At 40.4% G+C, this 18,409-nt stretch overlaps 1 protein-coding gene across 1 annotated transcript in view; it reads right to left on the reverse strand.

Annotated features, from left to right (window-relative positions):
- The window catches only part of NDUFA10 (NADH:ubiquinone oxidoreductase subunit A10), a 440,169-nt gene that overhangs the window by 407,073 nt on the left and 14,687 nt on the right, over positions 1-18,409 (reverse strand). The window contains exon 2 of the mRNA XM_044075063.1: positions 2,100-2,268. Coding sequence (XP_043930998.1) covers positions 2,100-2,268 — 169 coding nt within the window. The remainder of the gene's footprint in view (positions 1-2,099; positions 2,269-18,409) is intronic.

An 18,409-nucleotide genomic window follows, 5' to 3' on the forward strand; every position in this document is an offset into this window, starting at 1 on the left:
ATGCCATGAAAACACATTTTTATAGCAGGACTTTTTTTTTTTAAATAGTGTTTACAAGCAATGAAAAAGACTGGATGGTATGTAATTTCAGAACCAGGTGCAAATGTCTTTGTTGGCATCTCAGGAAATGAAAGACTTTCTTTTAATTCTGTACAGTGCTTAGGCATCAATTATTTTAGTAGCCCTGATAACTAACCATTTAAGCATCCAGAAATTTAGTTCTAGTCTTTATCCTATCAAAACATCTCCAATTTTCATAGCATCCTCCTGTGCATGACAAAGACTTTGGCTGAAGTCCACATAAGGAGTAAGTCATGCAACTGGATAGCATTTATGTGACAGTATCTTCCAGCCATGAATACATACTGGTTGATATCCAGTAAGAAGGCAACCAGCTTTTTGTCAACTTTCTCTCCAAGATTTGTCCGTCTAAGACTATCGGGCTAAAAATGCATGGAGTCCTCTGGAATCTTTTCTATTATCCTCCTGTACCAATGTACCATAGTTTACATATTCTAGACCTGGTCAGTGGATCTGGAAGCAAACTGGTCAGTTGAGATTAGCCCATGTTACCTCTGCATTTACAAAACATCTCATTACCTTACATTTGGGAGGCCAGTTGCCTCTAAACCTCCACTCTCCATCATAGTGTCCGCCAACTGCACTTCCCACTCTGGGGTCTATATTATAATCTCGAAGGTTTAAAACTTCGAATCACTAAAGATCGAACTTTAGTGATCGAAGTCTTAAACCATCAAAATTAAAAAAAAAACTAAATAATGTGTTGGCAGGGGTGCAAGCCCCCCTGCACCCCCCCTACTTAAATATACCAACTTCGAGAATGCACTACATTGAAGTAAACTGAAATCTCCCCCATGGAGATTTTCCTTTTAAACTTTCGATGTAGTGTGTTTTTGGTATTCTCGTGTCGACAATATCATATTCGATATTGTCAGACTTAGAGATTTTAATATAGACCTCCACTCTGTCCTACCTCCCTCCCAACATGGCAGCCTTACTCTGTTTTATTTTTTAAAACTAAAATGAAGTATTCATTACATCTGCTACATCTGCTCTTTTCCAGTCTACCTCTATCTTTGCTCAGCCTGACCAAGTCTGTTCTCCTTTTTCATTTTCTGCTATAAATCTAAAAAATTTGTCTTTGTCCCCGTCCCCACCCCAACTCAATCTGCTAACTTGCTTCCAGTTTCTTCCTTTGCTTGCCTCTTTATATATTGTGCCTCCTTCCACCTTCAGAGCCCCTCTTTCACCTCTTGTTTGCTATGTCTTTTTCTCTAATCACTAGCTTCATCCTCCTGTGACACACTGGGTCTTTTATGTTGCCTCTTCCTCATCCTTTTATCCATAGCAGAGTACTGCATCCTTGAACCTTTCCTATTCCTTGCTTAATCCCTTTATCTGTCCCCATTACTACAACTCAATTGTGATCCTCTTCCCCAGTTCATTATCATAAATTCATCCGAATTTTCAAAGAACTGACTTTGTATCAGAGTTCTTACCCTTTCCCCAACTCAAAACCACAAAGTGGCAGAATCACTACTGGCTAACAGCACATTCACCAAGCCATCTCTGACACACACTACCTTGGTTAGGGATATCTGCAGAACTTTTGTCTTTCTGTTACAATTCTGCAACAGCTGTCTGAACCACTCATGGTCTGAAACTTAACAGATTTCAGCTTCAGCTCTCTCACTATACCAGAATTCAGAATACCACTGTCTGCTCCTAGAAGATTCAGATCTCCCAGGTCAATAACTATTCTCTTCCTACCCCCTGCCATAATTCTTTCATTCTCTTTTGATATGGTTGGGGGAGGGATGGAATCCACCAGCATCCCAAATCCCACCTCCTTTTAAATGATTAAGGAACAGATAATGGAACTGGTTATGGTCATGTTTCTTCTTCAAAGTAAACCACACAATGCTATCTACTGCCCTTGAACAAAGAATGTTTTATTGCTCCTTTTATTCTAAGGAGTACAAAAACCTTCCTGAATGAGGGAAAAAATTCAAATGCAAAAAGGCAAACATGACCCAAAAGTAAAGCAAACGGCCACTAAAATAAAATCAAGATCTTACCAAGTTTATCAGCTACTTTCCTTGCAAGTTCTCCTTTGCCTGAAGCTAGGTTTCCATCCACTGTAATGATCTTGCTGTTTTCCTTGAATTTTGTTGTGGTCCTTTCTCCCAAAATATACGCCAACCATCCATACTGGAGCATTCTTTGGGAACTTGCATGTATTCTGGCCTAGTACAGGGAATGAAATAGCAACATTTGAGTAAAGCAGACCACTCTCTCTCCTATTATCACAGGAGTATATGCAAAGCTTAAATAAAAAACAGTATGAAACTATTTGACAAAATCTCTGCCTGTAGAAGAAATGAACGGAAACCGTTTATATTGTACTAATAGTACACTTAATTTTTGTTAATATTTGTAAAATTCTGCTGATTTAAATGACGCTTTCTACTGAAACAAAGTACCAGCCAATCAAGCATTACCTCCTCCTTGCTACCAAACAGTTTAGGAGTGTGGTCACAATAGAGTTGAACTAAATCAATCATGTGCAACTCTAACATCACTCAGCTACCTCAGGGAAAAGTACAGGGGTCCCTGATTGTCAATACTCTAACAGAAAATAAAAAAGTGGGACTATCAACATCCCTTGCAATTACTTCTACAAATGGACAGACGCTGTTTTGCAGTTAATGCTTCACTTTTGGGCCAAGCTAATTATATCACGAGAAACTCTAAAGGACAACAGGATATTAAATCAGACTGCTCAACCTGCTGTCTCCTTTAGTCCCTGTTCGTTGATACAGCCTCAAAATATCACCCATGCAGCTTTAAAAACTAATCCACTCAACTGTTTTCACTGTTAGGCTTCCTACCTTTCTGTACTGTTTTACTTTCACTTTGAAATCCAAGTTGAAAAACCTCTAGCTAGCTCTGAAATGATGATGTCACATCTACCAGAGCTCTTGCTCTAGCTACCGGGACGTTTCCTCCCCCAAAGTGATGTAATCCCTGCCTGATGTGCATGCTGTATAGAAGAGCCAGTGGACCTCCCACATTGTTATCAGCTCAATGATCAAAACGACAAAACCAACTGCTACACAAGAAGGAGCCAGGGATCTGCACACCAAATTCAGAAATCTGTAAAAAATGTCCAAACCAAGTAAACTTGTACTCAACGTTTATTTAAGCCACAAAGTCTCTGTTTAGCTTTTGTCGGTGACTCCTCACAAACTTCCTCAGAACAGGAAATAAACACAGAACAGGAAATAAACACATTCAACACATCCTGTTTAAATACTACAATATAACTCCTTACTTTTGCCACACTGCCACCTGTGGTCGGAATACAAAATTTTAATATATTAAAAAGAACATACAGAAAGGCATAAGACTATTTAAAAAACATATATATAAATATAAAAAACACTCCCTTAACGATATAAAATTAAAAAACAATAAGTCAATAGGCAACAGGCTTGACTTGAAAAAAGGAACCAGAAATATGTATTAAAATGCAATAAAATAAATAACTCACTTCACGGTTAATAAATTGGACCCATGATGGAGCAATGCATGTACAAAAAAATTTTTTTAAAAACAAAAGGCTACTGAAAAACATGTATCATAATTTTGCACATTAACGTATGAAATAGCAAAACTACCTTATCAAACTTTTCAATTTCAAAACACAGGAAATTGACATGTTGTTCAAGCCTGGAAAATGGTATGCTTCCAACCTCCATGGGTTTAGCTTCACAGTGATTGATCAGATTGTGCATGACAACAGGGGGGCCCTGTTTCCTATTTGTTGGAACTCAGAGAATTGCTTTGGCAATTGAGACTGGAAGCATACCATTTTCCAGGCTTGAACAACATGTTGTCAATTTCCTGTGTTTTGAAATTGAAAAGTTTGATAAGGTAGTTTTGCTATTTCATACGTTAATGTGCAAAATTATGAATACATGTTTTTCAGTAGCCTTTGTTTTAAAAAAAATTTTTTTGTACATGCATTGCTCCATCATGGGTTCAATTTATTAACCGTGAAGTGAGTTATTTATTTTATTGCATTTTAATACATATTTCTGGTTCCTTTTTTCAAGTCAAGCCTGTTGGCTATTGACTTATTGTTTTTTAATTTTATATCGTTAAGGGAGTGTTTTTATATTTATATATATGTTTTTTAAATAGTCTTATGCCTTTTTGTATGTTCTTTTTAATATATTGAAATTTTGTATTCCGACCACAGGTGGCAGTGTGGCAAAAGTAGGGAGTTATACTGTAGTATTTAAACAGGATGTGTTGAATGTGTTTATTTCCTGTTCTGAGGAAGATGATGAGGAGTCACCGACGAAAAGCTAAACAGAGACTTTGTGGCTTAAATAAACATCGAGTACAAGTTTACTTACTTGATGTGTTGAATGTGTTTATTTCCTGTTCTGAGGAAGATGGTGAGGAGTCACCGACGAAAAGCTAAACAGAGACTTTGTGGCTTAAATAAACATCGAGTACAAGTTTACTTACTTGGTTTGGACATTTTTTATGGATTTCTGAATTTGGTGTGCAGATCCCTGGCTCCTCCCACATTATGTCAGAGCTACCTTGCCCAGCCCACTCTTAACCTAGCAAAAATGTCAAACTATAATCTCACTTTTCTGAAGAGCCCTACCGATATGTGACAAAGTACAGGCAGACGCACAGTAACCGCTGCAAAAACTAAGAGCATAATTTGCAACGACCATGCGTAGATATTAATTGCATCTTTTTACATAAGAAGCAGACATCTGTCACAATTAAATCGACAACACTACATCAGATTACTAGTATGCAATACCGTAATTTTCTTAAATTACCACTTAAAAAAGGCATGTGGGTGTGTCATGCAAGTCTGTGAAATATTTTGTCTTTATAGTGCATCATTTATTAGCTATTTAACCAAACAAGAAGGAAAAATAAGTGGGAGTTTGATGCTTTGCAAAACAGTGATTATTCCCAGTGCTATGGAGCCTGGTTCTAAATTTGACAGGAGGAGGAGTGCAACAAAAAAGTCTCGCACCGTAAGGAAAGGCTGAAAAGAAAACAGTACATTAGTCTGGTCACCTGCTGTGAGCTGTCAATCACATGCAGATAATGGGTCAAATTACCCTTAGCTCTTTGACAGCTAGGGAAGGTAGGTGTGAAGGGGGGAGGGGAGATACCTTGAAGAACTAGATTTCAGCCTTTACAAAAAAAATCAAGTTAGCATTTCTAAGAAGAGCAATAAAATGCACTTTTCAGTTATGTTCTGTAGCATTTGCACTGCTTGTGTTTGAAGTATTCATTTAAAAAGGATAAAATTTTAACCAAAAGTAGGTGACTATAACAGCAGTGAATGCCTGTAAAATCAATGCATTGACAGGGGCTTTAGGGAAACTGTGACAGATCTGATGCAATTTGTTGGAGACAAACAATGCATTCTGGGATACTCAGAGGCAGACTAAACAGTCAGAATTATTTCAAGGTGTCAGACCCCATGTGGTCAGAGTCAGAAACTGCGTATAAAAATATCTAAAAAACTCTAAATAGTCCCAGAGTGGTGTCAAAATGTAGGAAACACCAAACCATGATGAAATAAACATGTTTTTTTTTTTTTGAGTCTGTGGGTACGGTTGTCCTTTAATTTTCACTGGAGAATCACCTCTGAGCCACTTCCACATGATCAGGTCAATATTTATTATCTTGCCTACATAGTATGATTTCTTTTTCAAAGCACTATCTCCACATTACATTGTATTTACTACTGCACTTGGACTGTGGGTTTCCTTTTTTTAAAGCAACAACTGTATATTATAATCTCCTGTTATTCTATTCATCTATGTTGTCGTGCCTTCTTGGCTCAGGTTGCTGCTGAAAATGGTCTTAGAACCAGTCTCCCTACCCAGTTATCAAATGAAAATAAATAAGAACTATTCTCAGAAGAAAAACATAATGCCCTATGCCCTTGTCGGTGTTAAAAAAAAGTTATTGCACCTATAATGTAACATTTTGTATTAGAAAATATTAAGAAAGTGAGCAAGAGAAATATGTGCTGCCAACCTCATCAATGTTGACTTCAGCCAGCACAATAATGAACAAAAAAAAACAAGAATGTGATATACACAGAATTACACTGATGGAGACTACATGAGCCATATAAAACACAACCCTTTTTCAAAAGCAAGAGGGTTTCCAATCCTTCAAGATAGGCTGCAGCATAAAATTTCTGAAAGATAAATATTTATATGTCTCTTTCAAATATTACAACTGCAAATATCCATCAGTACCTCATCCAATCTCCCTTGTAAATGATTAAAAGCCTTAAAGAATTTCTAGCATATTAATGGCAAATCATTTCTTTAGAATAACAGCAGCAGCAGTAATTCAATGACATTTAGTTAATTTAACATTTTCAGGCTTGTGAACTAGTTTAGTTTAACATTTTCAGTCCTGTGAACGGTCCGCGCATCAAGAGGGCCTTCTGAGAAATATTCCAAATGTCAAATACAGTGGATTCCCTGGTTTGCACTTCGGATGCAAATGTACTACAAAATGCTTCTGATAAATCACAAGGCAACCTCTCTGCTTGTTTTAGACGAACTCAAATCGCCTTTTCAACTCCTGAAAGAAGTGCATCTTTGAACACCTCTCTGGACTATCCTCTGAATGCCCCATGAAGGAAGGCAATCAGAAACACAATTTATGTATTCAACACACTCAGTATGAGACACCTACTCCTCCTACATCAACACATCCTCCAATTGCTTCTCTGAAGTTTGTTTGTGTCTTTCGGCTTTTCCCGGTTAGGGGTCGCCACAGCGGATCTCCGGTCCGCTAATGATTGGCAGTAGAGTTTTACGTGCTGGCTTGCCGGGCCTAACGCACAACCTTCAATGAAGGAACGCCCGTTCACGCTTCTCTGAATTACTCTGCCATATTTTCACTCTGCACCCTACTGTAAGACGTGTATAGCTCTACAACCATAATATATTTGTACAGACTGGTTTTGTTTCTGTCCTTTGAACGAGTAATTATCAGCCTTTAACAAGGAAGAATATGTAAAAACTGTAATCTTAATCTATGAGCCATTGGTAAGTGAGCTAGCACATGACCTTTGGAAAGTGAATAATATTGCACATTTTACAAATCAGTCATGCTCCAACTTTACTCCAAGTTTTCCTGAAAACAATTTTTTTCCTCTTGGATTAAATGCGCTCTAGCTACAGCAAGAAGTTGATATAGTAGCCATGTACATTTGTTCTGTCACTCAGTCAATAGAGCATTTCGAGTTCCTCCTTCACTAACTTAAAGTGAACCCAATTTATTCTTATTGGCATTGCTTAGTTTACCATAATACCGTCCATTTTAAGCAGCCTGTTTTTCATTTGTTTGAGGTGGATTGCCTTATCTGGGCAAGTTTTGTTAACTGCTACAAATTATAATAAGAGTTGCATCACTGATTCAGTATTATCCTGTCTCAGAGACCGTAGTGTTCTGGAAGCAAGTGATGCATTTCTGAAAAAGAGCATTAATTACAACAATAACCTTAAAATAATACATTAAAAGGGGTAGGGGTGAAGCAATTACTTTAACATGTTCAGATTCTCAGGAATTTGTAAAAGAAAATGTATTTTGCAGAGTTTAGATCTGAGAAAACACAAATGACTCTCACTTGTCCCTTTAATAAGGTGCTATTAATTTACATTAACCTTTAGTTCACAGGTTCATAGGACAATACTAGACTATTGGCCCAGAAGCCCTTATAAGCCTAGCCAAGAATTTCACCCATGTTCCCACAAAGTCAGCACCTGCTTCCCTTGTTCAGCAGGGACACAGGCGGGATCTCTGGGGTATATTTTCTGTTCCCCATCCAGTCATCCAGGTTCCTCTTAAAGAGGCTAGTGAGGTACTCTGCGCGACATGGACAGGGAATCTATTCCACAGATGGGGGAGTCTTTGGGACACAGATCTATCCCACCACCAAGTTCTATTAATGTCACATGTTGTGGCCTTGCATGCATATTGTGTGAGTGGAGTTTGACTTGCAGATATGCAGCAACTCCATCAAGGCTGGGCCTAAAATGGCCTTGTGTACCAGACACCAGTCCCCTCCGAGCAGTCTGCACAAGACTGAGTAGAGGGACAGGGCTTTTAGCCTATCTGTATAGGACAGGTGTTTGAGACCCTGGATTTTTCTGGTCATGAACCTCTGATCTCTCCAAATGCTGCATGTGCTTGGCAAGGTACATACCGAAGGGGGCATTGCACTCTATAATGGGTCTGATAAGGGAGGAGTACAGGGATGTTATGACCTCCTTGTTCCTGAATGAACTACCCTTACTTATGAGGTGGGGTGTGTAGAAAGCCTTCTGCACAATGGAGGCAACATGGTGCCCAAAAGTCAGGTTGCTGTCAACATGGGTGCCCAAGTCCCTCATGACTGAGTGGTGCTTAGTACTTTGTTATTAATGTGATAATTAGTGGGGACACCATTTTCCACAAAGGGAATAATGATGCATTCCTTGGCACTCAGTTTGAGGCCATGTTTCTGGCACCACTCAGTTTGGGTAAGGCCCTTTTGGAGGATGTTCACATCACTAAGGGAATTTAAGACAGCACCCCAGCTTGCAGTCATCTGCAAACTTGGTCAGCTACAGACCACTGGTTTTGGCTTGCACCTCAGAAAAGTACATCCCAAACAGTAGAGGTCCCAAGACCGATCCTTTGGGTAAATTGCTAGTTACAGGTCTACTACTAGAGGTGACTTCCCCTATTTTGACTAAGTGGGTTCTATCAGTGAGCTAATTACCTACCCATCTGGTAACATACTGGTTTGATGCCTAGCTGGCAGAGTTTATCTATCATGACCAAGTGGAGAATAGTGTTGAAGGTTTTGGCTAGGTCAAGGTTGGCGGTTGTGCACAGTCTTCTCCTCGTCCCATGGCTTTGGTAACGACTGACATGGCTTTGGTAACGACTGACTTCTTCGAAACAAAGTTTAACAGGCATGATCTCCCTTTGACAAAGCCAAACTGTGTGGGGTTAAGCATTTGGAGGTTGCCAATGTCCTTGTTTATAAGGTCCATGATAATGCATTCTATGGCCTTACAGATCCGGCTACACTGATGGGCCTACAATTGCCTGGGTCAGTGGACGTGCCACCTTTGTGTAGATGGATGACAGTGGCCATCCCTCACTCGGCTGGGATGAAGCCGGTGTTCAGGTTTTGGTTGAATAGGGTGCGTAATGGTACTGAGAGTTCATGAAGGACACAGACAGGGATGTTGTCAGGTCTCATGGAGACTACATTTTTTGCTTTTGACAGGGCATTATTTGTGTATGTGGTGTTCTTGACCACCAGTTCAGAGCAGATTTGAGAGTTACCTTTGAGATTGCAGACATATGCGAAGAAGGCCTTGTAACTGTCCTTAGTGGATGTGGTCAATTTGGACTCAAAGATAGCCTTAGAGAATTGCACCAGTGATCTTATTTGCTTGTTCAATCAAAGGAGACATTGTTTCCAACTTGGCACCTGCTCCTTCTTGGTCCTGGGCAGCAATTATTTCCTTTTATTACAGAGTTTGTTTATTGCTGCTGTCCACCATACAGGTTTACTCTTCCTTGAGGAAGATGATTTGGTTCCGTCAGGTATTGCTAGAGTCCATGCAGCTATGTAGATGCTCATAAAGTTTTTTGGTATAGGCTTGGACATTAGTGCTAGTTCCAACTGAAGGGATGGTGGCTGTGAAGGCGATTATACCTGCTCTCAGAAGATTGTAGTCAGTTTTGGAAAAGTTTTTTTGTTTGACCCTAACAAGGGGGGGGGGGGGGTCAGGGGAGATGGTGAAATCAAAAGTGTTTGCTTTATGGTCGGATCTTACTAATGAAGATGACACTGTAGGGGTGCTACAATGGCTACTCATGTTGGTTAGTACCAGGTCCAGGATATTTTCACCTGTTGTAGGGGTGTCGACCAGCTGATCCAATGCACTGCCACTGACGAAATAGAGGAATCTCTGGGCGTTCATGTTTGGGATAGAATAGGTCTTCCACTCAATGGTTGGGTAGTTAAAGTCACCCACGATCAGGGTTGAGGGTTTAATCTTGAGGGATTCAAGCAAGTCCAGATAGGTGGAGTGGGCGTCCCAAGTCATGGTTGGGGGTCTGTAGCTAGCTAGGATTTGAATAGGTGTTTTGTCAACAGCTAACTGTACTTGGAGTGTCTTCTGTGCATCATACTGTCTGACCAGCCTGGAGGTGTGCATGTCTTTGACAAATATTGAAACTCCACCTCCTTTGGCTTTGCAGCCCTCTGTTTGGGGTCTGAAAGTATGGTAAGGCTGGGATGCTCTCTGCAGCTTTGAACCAGGTTTCAGTGACTGCACAAATTTCAGCATCCTCCAGGGCGAGAAATGCTTGCAAAGAGTGCAGTTTCCTGTTAAGACTCCTAACGTTTAGCAGTATGTATATGTGTGTACACACACATTATATATATATATATATATATATATATATATATATATATATATATATATATACATATACATATACATATACATATACACATACATATATATATATATATATATATATATATATATATATATATATATTTATTTATTTATTTTACATTTGTTGACTGGGATAGCCCGGCTGGATATATGTCCATTTTCAGCGAAGGTACGGGCAGAAAAGCTCCACATACCAAGAAAAAGAGACAGTACATACATCACCGAGTGATAAACTCAGGCAGACATGTTTATTAAAATATAGACAAAGAATACAGGCAGATATCAATATACACAATGTGCAGACTTGCATTTGATTGGCAGAGACGTATCAGAAAATGTGAACATAGAATACAATCAGATTTCATAATTCACAATGCTTAGACATTGAAATGCTATGAGGCATAGATACTTGGCTAAACAGCAGGTTGGTTAGCAAGACATGTATTAGTGAAGTTGTTAGGTTTAGAACAAGAGCACTGCCATTGAGATGCGAGGTATTTATTGAGTTATTTTTTAAATAGGGTTAGTGAGGTTTCCTTGGTAATGGTAGCAGGGAGTAGATTCCAGATTTTACCGGTTGAGTTGGCAATTGTTTGGGCAGCACACACACACACACACACACACACACACACACACACACACACACACACACACACACACGTAATAAAAAATAAAGTAGGCGCTACAGCACTTAAGACCAGCATTGCAGAAAATAAACATATATCCAACAAACGACCAGTGCAATCACCACAGCTATGCACCTAAACGTATTTATAAGAAATGTACTTGTATGCAGATAAAAATAATAAAAATGAGCGCTTTCGGGTGACTTCCACCTTTCTTCAGATTCTTTAACTACTACATTCTGAAGAAAGCGCTCATTTTTATTTGCATAAAAGTACGCTTCTTATAAATACATTTTACGTGCATAATTGTGGTGATCACACTGGTCGTTTGATGTATGTGTATATATATATATATATATATATATATATATATATATATATATATATATATATATATATATATATATGTGTGTGTGTATATATATATATATATATATATATATATATATACACACACACACACAAACATGCATACACACACACACACACACACAATATATATATATATATATATATATATATACACACACACACACACACACATATAAACATGCATACATACACACACTATATATAGATATATATATATATATATATATATATATACACACACACACATTGTATATATATATATATATATATGTATATATATATATATATACATATATATATATATATATATATACATATATATATATATATATATATACATATATATATATATATATGTACACACATATATGTATATATATATATATATATGTATATATATATGTATATATGTATATATATATATCTATATATATATATATATATATATATATATTATACACATACATAAATATATACACACACATATAGTTTGCTATGGTTTGTGAGAACGCTGCCGAAAATCAGAATGTCATGCACAAAACATAAACAGATGGGACAGTCTAACACACTGGTGTAAATTTCCTATTACCCATCCACTGGTCTAGGTTGTGCTTAAATTGGGCAACAGAAGCTCAGCTTCACATGGATGGGAAGTCTGTTCCACAGCAGAGGCAGTCCCTGGGATACATCTGTCTCTCCAGCATGTTTTGTTTAAGTCACAGACAAAATTCAGGTCCCTAGACCTTTTATTTCTGGTACTGCAGGAGATTCATAAGTGTGAGGGTTTGTGGATGCCTTGTAAGCCAGGCAGAGATCACCCCTCAGCAATCTATAGGAAACTACGTAGAGGGAAAGGGTGATAAAGCACTCTGCATAAGGCAGGTTTGTTACCACTTCTATTTTTTTTAAGAAACCTCTGTGGTTGCTCTAGTTGCTGTATATGCCTAATCAGGTACATACCTAAGAGAGCACTGTACTCCATGACTGGTCTGATAAGGACAGAGTACAGTGAAATAATGACCTCTTTGGAACTAGATGCCATGCCCTTACTTATACGTTGTGCAACATAAAAGGATTTCCTCACCACTGTGGCCATGTGGTGGTCAAAGATGAGACTACTGTCTACATGCATACCCAGATCCCCAACCACTGGGTCGACTCTTAGGAGTGTATTATCAACATGGTAATTAGCTGACATGGTGGACTTCCCAACGGCTCCAATTTTGCATTTCTTAGCATTGAGTTTAAGACCATGACTTTAGCACTATTTGTTTTAGAGACAGGTCTTCTTGAAGAATGCTAGTGTCTGCAGGGGAGTCGAGGCTAACACCCAGCTTGTAATCCTCTGCAAACTTAAGTCAGCCATAAACCTTCAACTTTTTCTTTCACTTCAGAAAAACAGATGCCAAAAAGGAAGCAAGTCCAGTACCAAGCCCTAAGGGACTCCACTAGTGACTTGCATCTTAGTGGAGGTGACCTTGCCACTTTTGACCTCCTGGGTCCCTCCAATGAGCCAGGTAGCCTATCCAATAGTAAGCATTCTTTGATCCAAAAGGATAATGAGTTTGTGCCTCTACTGGACTGACTCGAGAAGCATCTTCTGCGGCTGTGCAATCCAATCCGGGAGTGGCAGTCCTTTCCACACTCTGGGCAACAGTAGGCAGATGTCAGTCTGGTATCGTGGGCATGGATCTTCCAGAGGGCACTCATCCTCTGCTCTCCTTGCCAAGGTGATTTCATACATACTAAGAGTTCCTTCACTTCTTCTGCCCAGGCAATCTTATCCGAGGTGAGAGAGATGGAGAGAGCTCCGAGGTCCCACTTGAATATATCCTTTTAGTGCAATTTGGGTCACCCTTTCATTCTTTTTCCAGACTCCAGCTCTCCATAAAGGAGGTCTTTTGGTATTCGGCCATCCTCTATGCGTGAGGCATGACTCAAGCAACGCATACGTCTCTGTTTCAGAAGGGTGAACATGGAGGTGGTGCCCATCCTCTCAAGTACTGTGCTGTTGGGGATCTTCTCCTGCCATGGGATACCAAGTATGCACCTAAGGCAGTGCATATGGAATACATTGAGCCACTGCTCCTATTTTGAGCTCAGAGTCCATGTTTCACTGGTATACAGTAATGTGCTCAAAAACATAGGCTGTGTAAACTTGCACCTTGGTGTGCAGCGAGCTTATTATTATATTAGCCCATACTCTTGTCAGCCTGGAAAATGTTGTGGCAGCTTTTCCAATGTGCTTGTTTACCTAGCTATCAATCAACAAGTTGGCAAAGTCTGTAGAGCCTAGGTACATGAACTCATGGACAACCTCCAGTTCATAGTCACTCACCATAACTGATGGTGCACTGCCTACATTTTGGCCCATCACCTGGGTCTTCTTTGAACTGATTGTAAGGCCAAATTCCATAAATGCAAACGCAAAGAGAGTCATGAGTGACAGACGTTCTTGCTGAGCGTGAGCCACAATAGCTGCATCATCAGTGAACAGAAAATATCTTAGATGCTTTCTAAGCCTTGACAGTTTGAAGATGCTGCCATCCATTCTGGTTCTGAGAAAGATACCTGCTGTAGCAGTTCCAAAAGCAAATTTCAACAGAACTGAAAAGAAGAAATCAACAATGTTGGAGACACTACACACCCATGCTTTACTCCACTGAGAACCTCAAAAGGTTCGAATGTGGATCCATCATGCATGATGACTCCCTTTTATGCCTTCATGGAAGGCCCTGATAATGCTAAGCAGTACTGGGGGACTGCCGATCTTTGCCAGAATTGCAAACAGACCTTTTCTACTGACAAAAGTCAAATGCCTTGGTCAGATCAATGATGATAATGTATACAGGTTTGTTCTGCTCCCTGCACTTTTCTTGTAGTTGCCTAATAGAGAAAAATAATGTCTATAGCAGACCATCCAGCTCTGAACCCACACTGAGACTCAGGGTAAACTCTCTCTGCAAGAACATGGGGCCTCTTCAGGATAATGCGTACAAACAGCTTCCCTACAGTACAGAGAAGGAAGATGCCACAACAGTTGTTACAATCACTTTTGTCACCCTTATTCTTACAGATAGTAACTATGCTGGCATCCCTCATACCTGCAGTATGCTACTTTCTCTCCAGCACTGGAAAAGTATTGCCTGCAGCTCTAAGATTACACTAGCACATTTAAGTATTTCTGAAGGAATATCATCTTTCCTGGGGGGCTGTTCCTGAAGAGAGTGCTTTTAGTGCATCATTGAGTTCCTCCAAGATGGGCTCAACACTGAGCTCAGTCACAGCTGGAAGAGGCTCGATGGCATTCAGGGCTCTCTCCGGGAAGAGGCTCGATGGCACTCGGGGCTCTCCCCGTAACTATGGAGTCTCTGGCATACAGCTGTGAGTAGTGTTCCACCCAGTGTTCCATCTGCTTGGTTCCGTCCTTCAAGACCTCCCATGTGGCAGACTTAAGTGGGACAATCTTCCTTTGTGACGGGCCAATGGCTAGCTTAATGCAGTCATACACTCCTCGCATGTTACCAATGTCCGTGGCCTGCTGAATCTTGAAGCAAAGTTGGAGCCAACAATCATTTGCACACTACCAAGCTACCTGCTGCACTCACTCCGTGCACCCTGGAGTGCCTGCAAATTTTCTTCATTGGGCGAGGACCTGTATGTAGCCAGTGCCTGTCTTCTTTTCAATCAGAGGTGTCAGCACTTCAGTGTGGGCTTCAATCAGCACACCTTGACTGCCTTCTTCCCAAAGACAGACATTGCAGTGCTATAGATAGCATCCTGTAGTTTTCTGTTTTTGGTGTCAGTATCATCCAGGTAGGGCAAAGCCTCAAGTGCTTGAACAAACTTGTGCACTTTTGAAGGGTCACAAGTCTTGCCTATGTCAATGTGTCACTTTCCCTTTCTTTTTAGAGAGTAAGAACCTTCACGTCTGGATACTCACCTTACTACATGCAAGCAAGTGGTCAGTATTATAAGTCTGCACTGTGGTAACTGGGTGTTACCCTGACACTACCTAAACTACTGCGTTTGGCAAGGACAAGGTCATGTTGGTGCCAATGTTTTGACTACCTAAACTACTGCGTTTGGCAAGGACAAGGTCATGTTGGTGCCAATGTTTTGATCTTGGGTGCCACCATGATAATCTGTGTTGGTGCTTGACATTGAAGAAGGTGTTTGTTATGCAGAGGTCATATTGGGAACAAAGTTCGAGACGCTGTCCGTTTTCATTCACCTTTCCTGTTCCAAAGTGTCCCAGACAAGATAGCCAGCTGTGATGTGCATTGCAAACTCTGGCATTAAAAATCACCAAGAATAACTAATGGTTCATGGGAAGCGACCTCAATGATGACAGCACCAAGTTCATCACAGAACTTGTCCTGGACATCCTGGGTAGAAGCTAAAGTATGAGCACAGACGCTGAAGATGCTGACCATGGCCACTGGTGTTTGTAGCTGAATTTTCAGCAGTCTCTCATTTCCCATATTTGGTGGCATGACTGAGCCAATGAAGTTGTTTCTGATTGCAGAACCAACACCATGTTTCTTGGTCTCTTCTGCCAGAAAAAAGTGAAGTTCTTCTCCCCGAGAAATCCAATGGACAGCAACATTTTTCCTGGAAAGCCACAATGTCCATCTGCAATATGCTCAACTTGTTGTTAATGACTGCGGTCTTCCAAACAGCACTGATGTTCTATAGATCTTCCATAAGGCCTGCGGTTATTGTTCATACGTTTCATGTGCCTAGCCTAAAGGCTGGTTTATTCTGTTGCTTTTTTGTTTTTCCAGGTGTATGGTTAACGATCCACCTGTTGGGGGTTCCCTAAGACCCACACACCTAGTGAAGCAAGTGGACCGTGACGAGGCAGCACCTATTTGGCTGGGGGCTGCCCAGCTTAAGGCAGGTGATAACTACCCAATGAGATCAAAGGATCTCCTCCCACCATCGGAAGCAGCCCCTGGCGCCTCACTCTATGCCAACTAAGTGCAGTGGCATTACCAGTAACTGCTGCTTCCTATGTTGTGTTACCGCTCACACAGCAAAGCTGGAGTGTCTCACCAGGGCACAGTCCTGGGCAAGTGAATCTGAGAAAACGGCTGATGCCCAGTAATAGGTTCCCCTCTCTCCATACCACTGATGTAATCCACAGGGAAAGGCAAGGCCAATACAATCTGGAATCAGTGTTGTCGCAAGATTTGGACAAGATTTTTTTGTATAACTGACTGATGCTGCAGTGCCATCAGGGTGGCTTGTATTTTGAGTCTGTCTTATTCTTAATACAAGTGGGCACAGCTTGTTCTATACAGCTATCAACATGGCTGTACAGGGATTGCGTATATAGCTCAGCATATGCTAGGATGTTTACTGAGTTTAGGGGTGTTTGGAATTTAGCTAAGGTTAGCCTTGGAATAGTTTCTAAAGGTTTTTGGTTTTACGGGGTCCCACGATTTAAGTTTTATTTCGAGCAATATTACAAGCAAGGACATCACATTGGTTGAAGAATATCACTCTCCCACATTCATGAGTAGAAGGTTAAGGATGTTTGGGCCAACTGTTCCAGGATGCTGGCATTAATGAAGTTTAGGAACTGATGAGCTTGTGCATTAGAAGTGGTGTAGGATTCCCAATTTACAGAGGGATACTTGAGATCCCAATAAAGATTGTACTGGGTTGAACAGTGAGAGTCTAGTTCATTGACATAGGTAGTACGAGTTTCCTGGGACATGGACGGGGACCTACAGGTTGCAAGGATATGGTATAAGACCCTGTTTATGATGAGTTGCACATGTATGCATTCCAGTGGGTCATACATTTTAACTAATCTGACCGTGAGGTTGTTTATAATATAGACAGAGACTCCTCTACTTTTCGTACCCTCTTGTGCAATAGCTGGTCTAAAGGTGTGAAAGGCATGCACTGCCGGGGTACTCTGCAACTTTAAACCGTGTCTCCATTACTACACAGAAACACTCCAGGGAGTGGAGCTTCTTATTAAGACTGCTAACATTAGGGAGTACCATATCTAGATATTCCTTCATAGGTTCAGTTAAGTCAGGAGGATTATCACTCTGGTAATGCCTAGAAAAGGCACTATGGGATGAAAAAGGTATTTGCCAAAATCCAAAACCCTACAGGGGATAAGTGCATACCATCCCTGGCAAAGCAGAATGGTCCATCAACCATGTCTTCACAGGTCGTCAAATACTGTAACCCCTTGGAATGACACCAGAAGCTAAGCCAATTATTAAAATCAATCATTTTCTGTTAGTAAAGTGGCACCATCCTCAGAGAAGGTCATATGCTGCACAGTGCTAGGCTCATAGCTGAGACACACAATCAGAGAGCTCATTCATGTCTCATTTCAGATAATCAAGGGAGGTACATCACAGGTCATTAATACCCACATGGATAATGACTGAGTCATGCTGGTATCTGTAGTTCAATGACCTGAGTGCCTATGTGACTGATCCTAGCCCCAGAAAGGCAGCTAACCATTACTCTCTCCTTATTCAGTCTGGTGAGGGGGACATTGGTGCGCCTCACTATAGAATCACCAATGACCAGTAAATTTGGCTGTGCATGGGCTTGCTTTAAGGGTTTAGCAGTAGAGACATTGTATACAGTGTTGTTATGTGTAGCTGTGGGTGATGTTTTAACATACTTACATGATGGCCGAGGACCCTTTTTGTGATTGTGCTGTGCAGGAAGTCTTAGTATTTTAGGAAGGTTACCTATAAATACCTCAGCACAAATATAGTTTTATGTATAGGGTCTTTACCCTGTGCAGTAGGCATGGGACAAGTGTCACTAACAACCTGCAAAGGATTACTTTTGGTTGCATGAGAGAGT

Source organism: Protopterus annectens, chromosome 6.part0 (assembly GCF_019279795.1).
Source record: "Protopterus annectens isolate FY-2018-M chromosome 6.part0, PAN1.0, whole genome shotgun sequence".
NCBI lineage: Eukaryota > Metazoa > Chordata > Ceratodontiformes > Protopteridae > Protopterus > Protopterus annectens.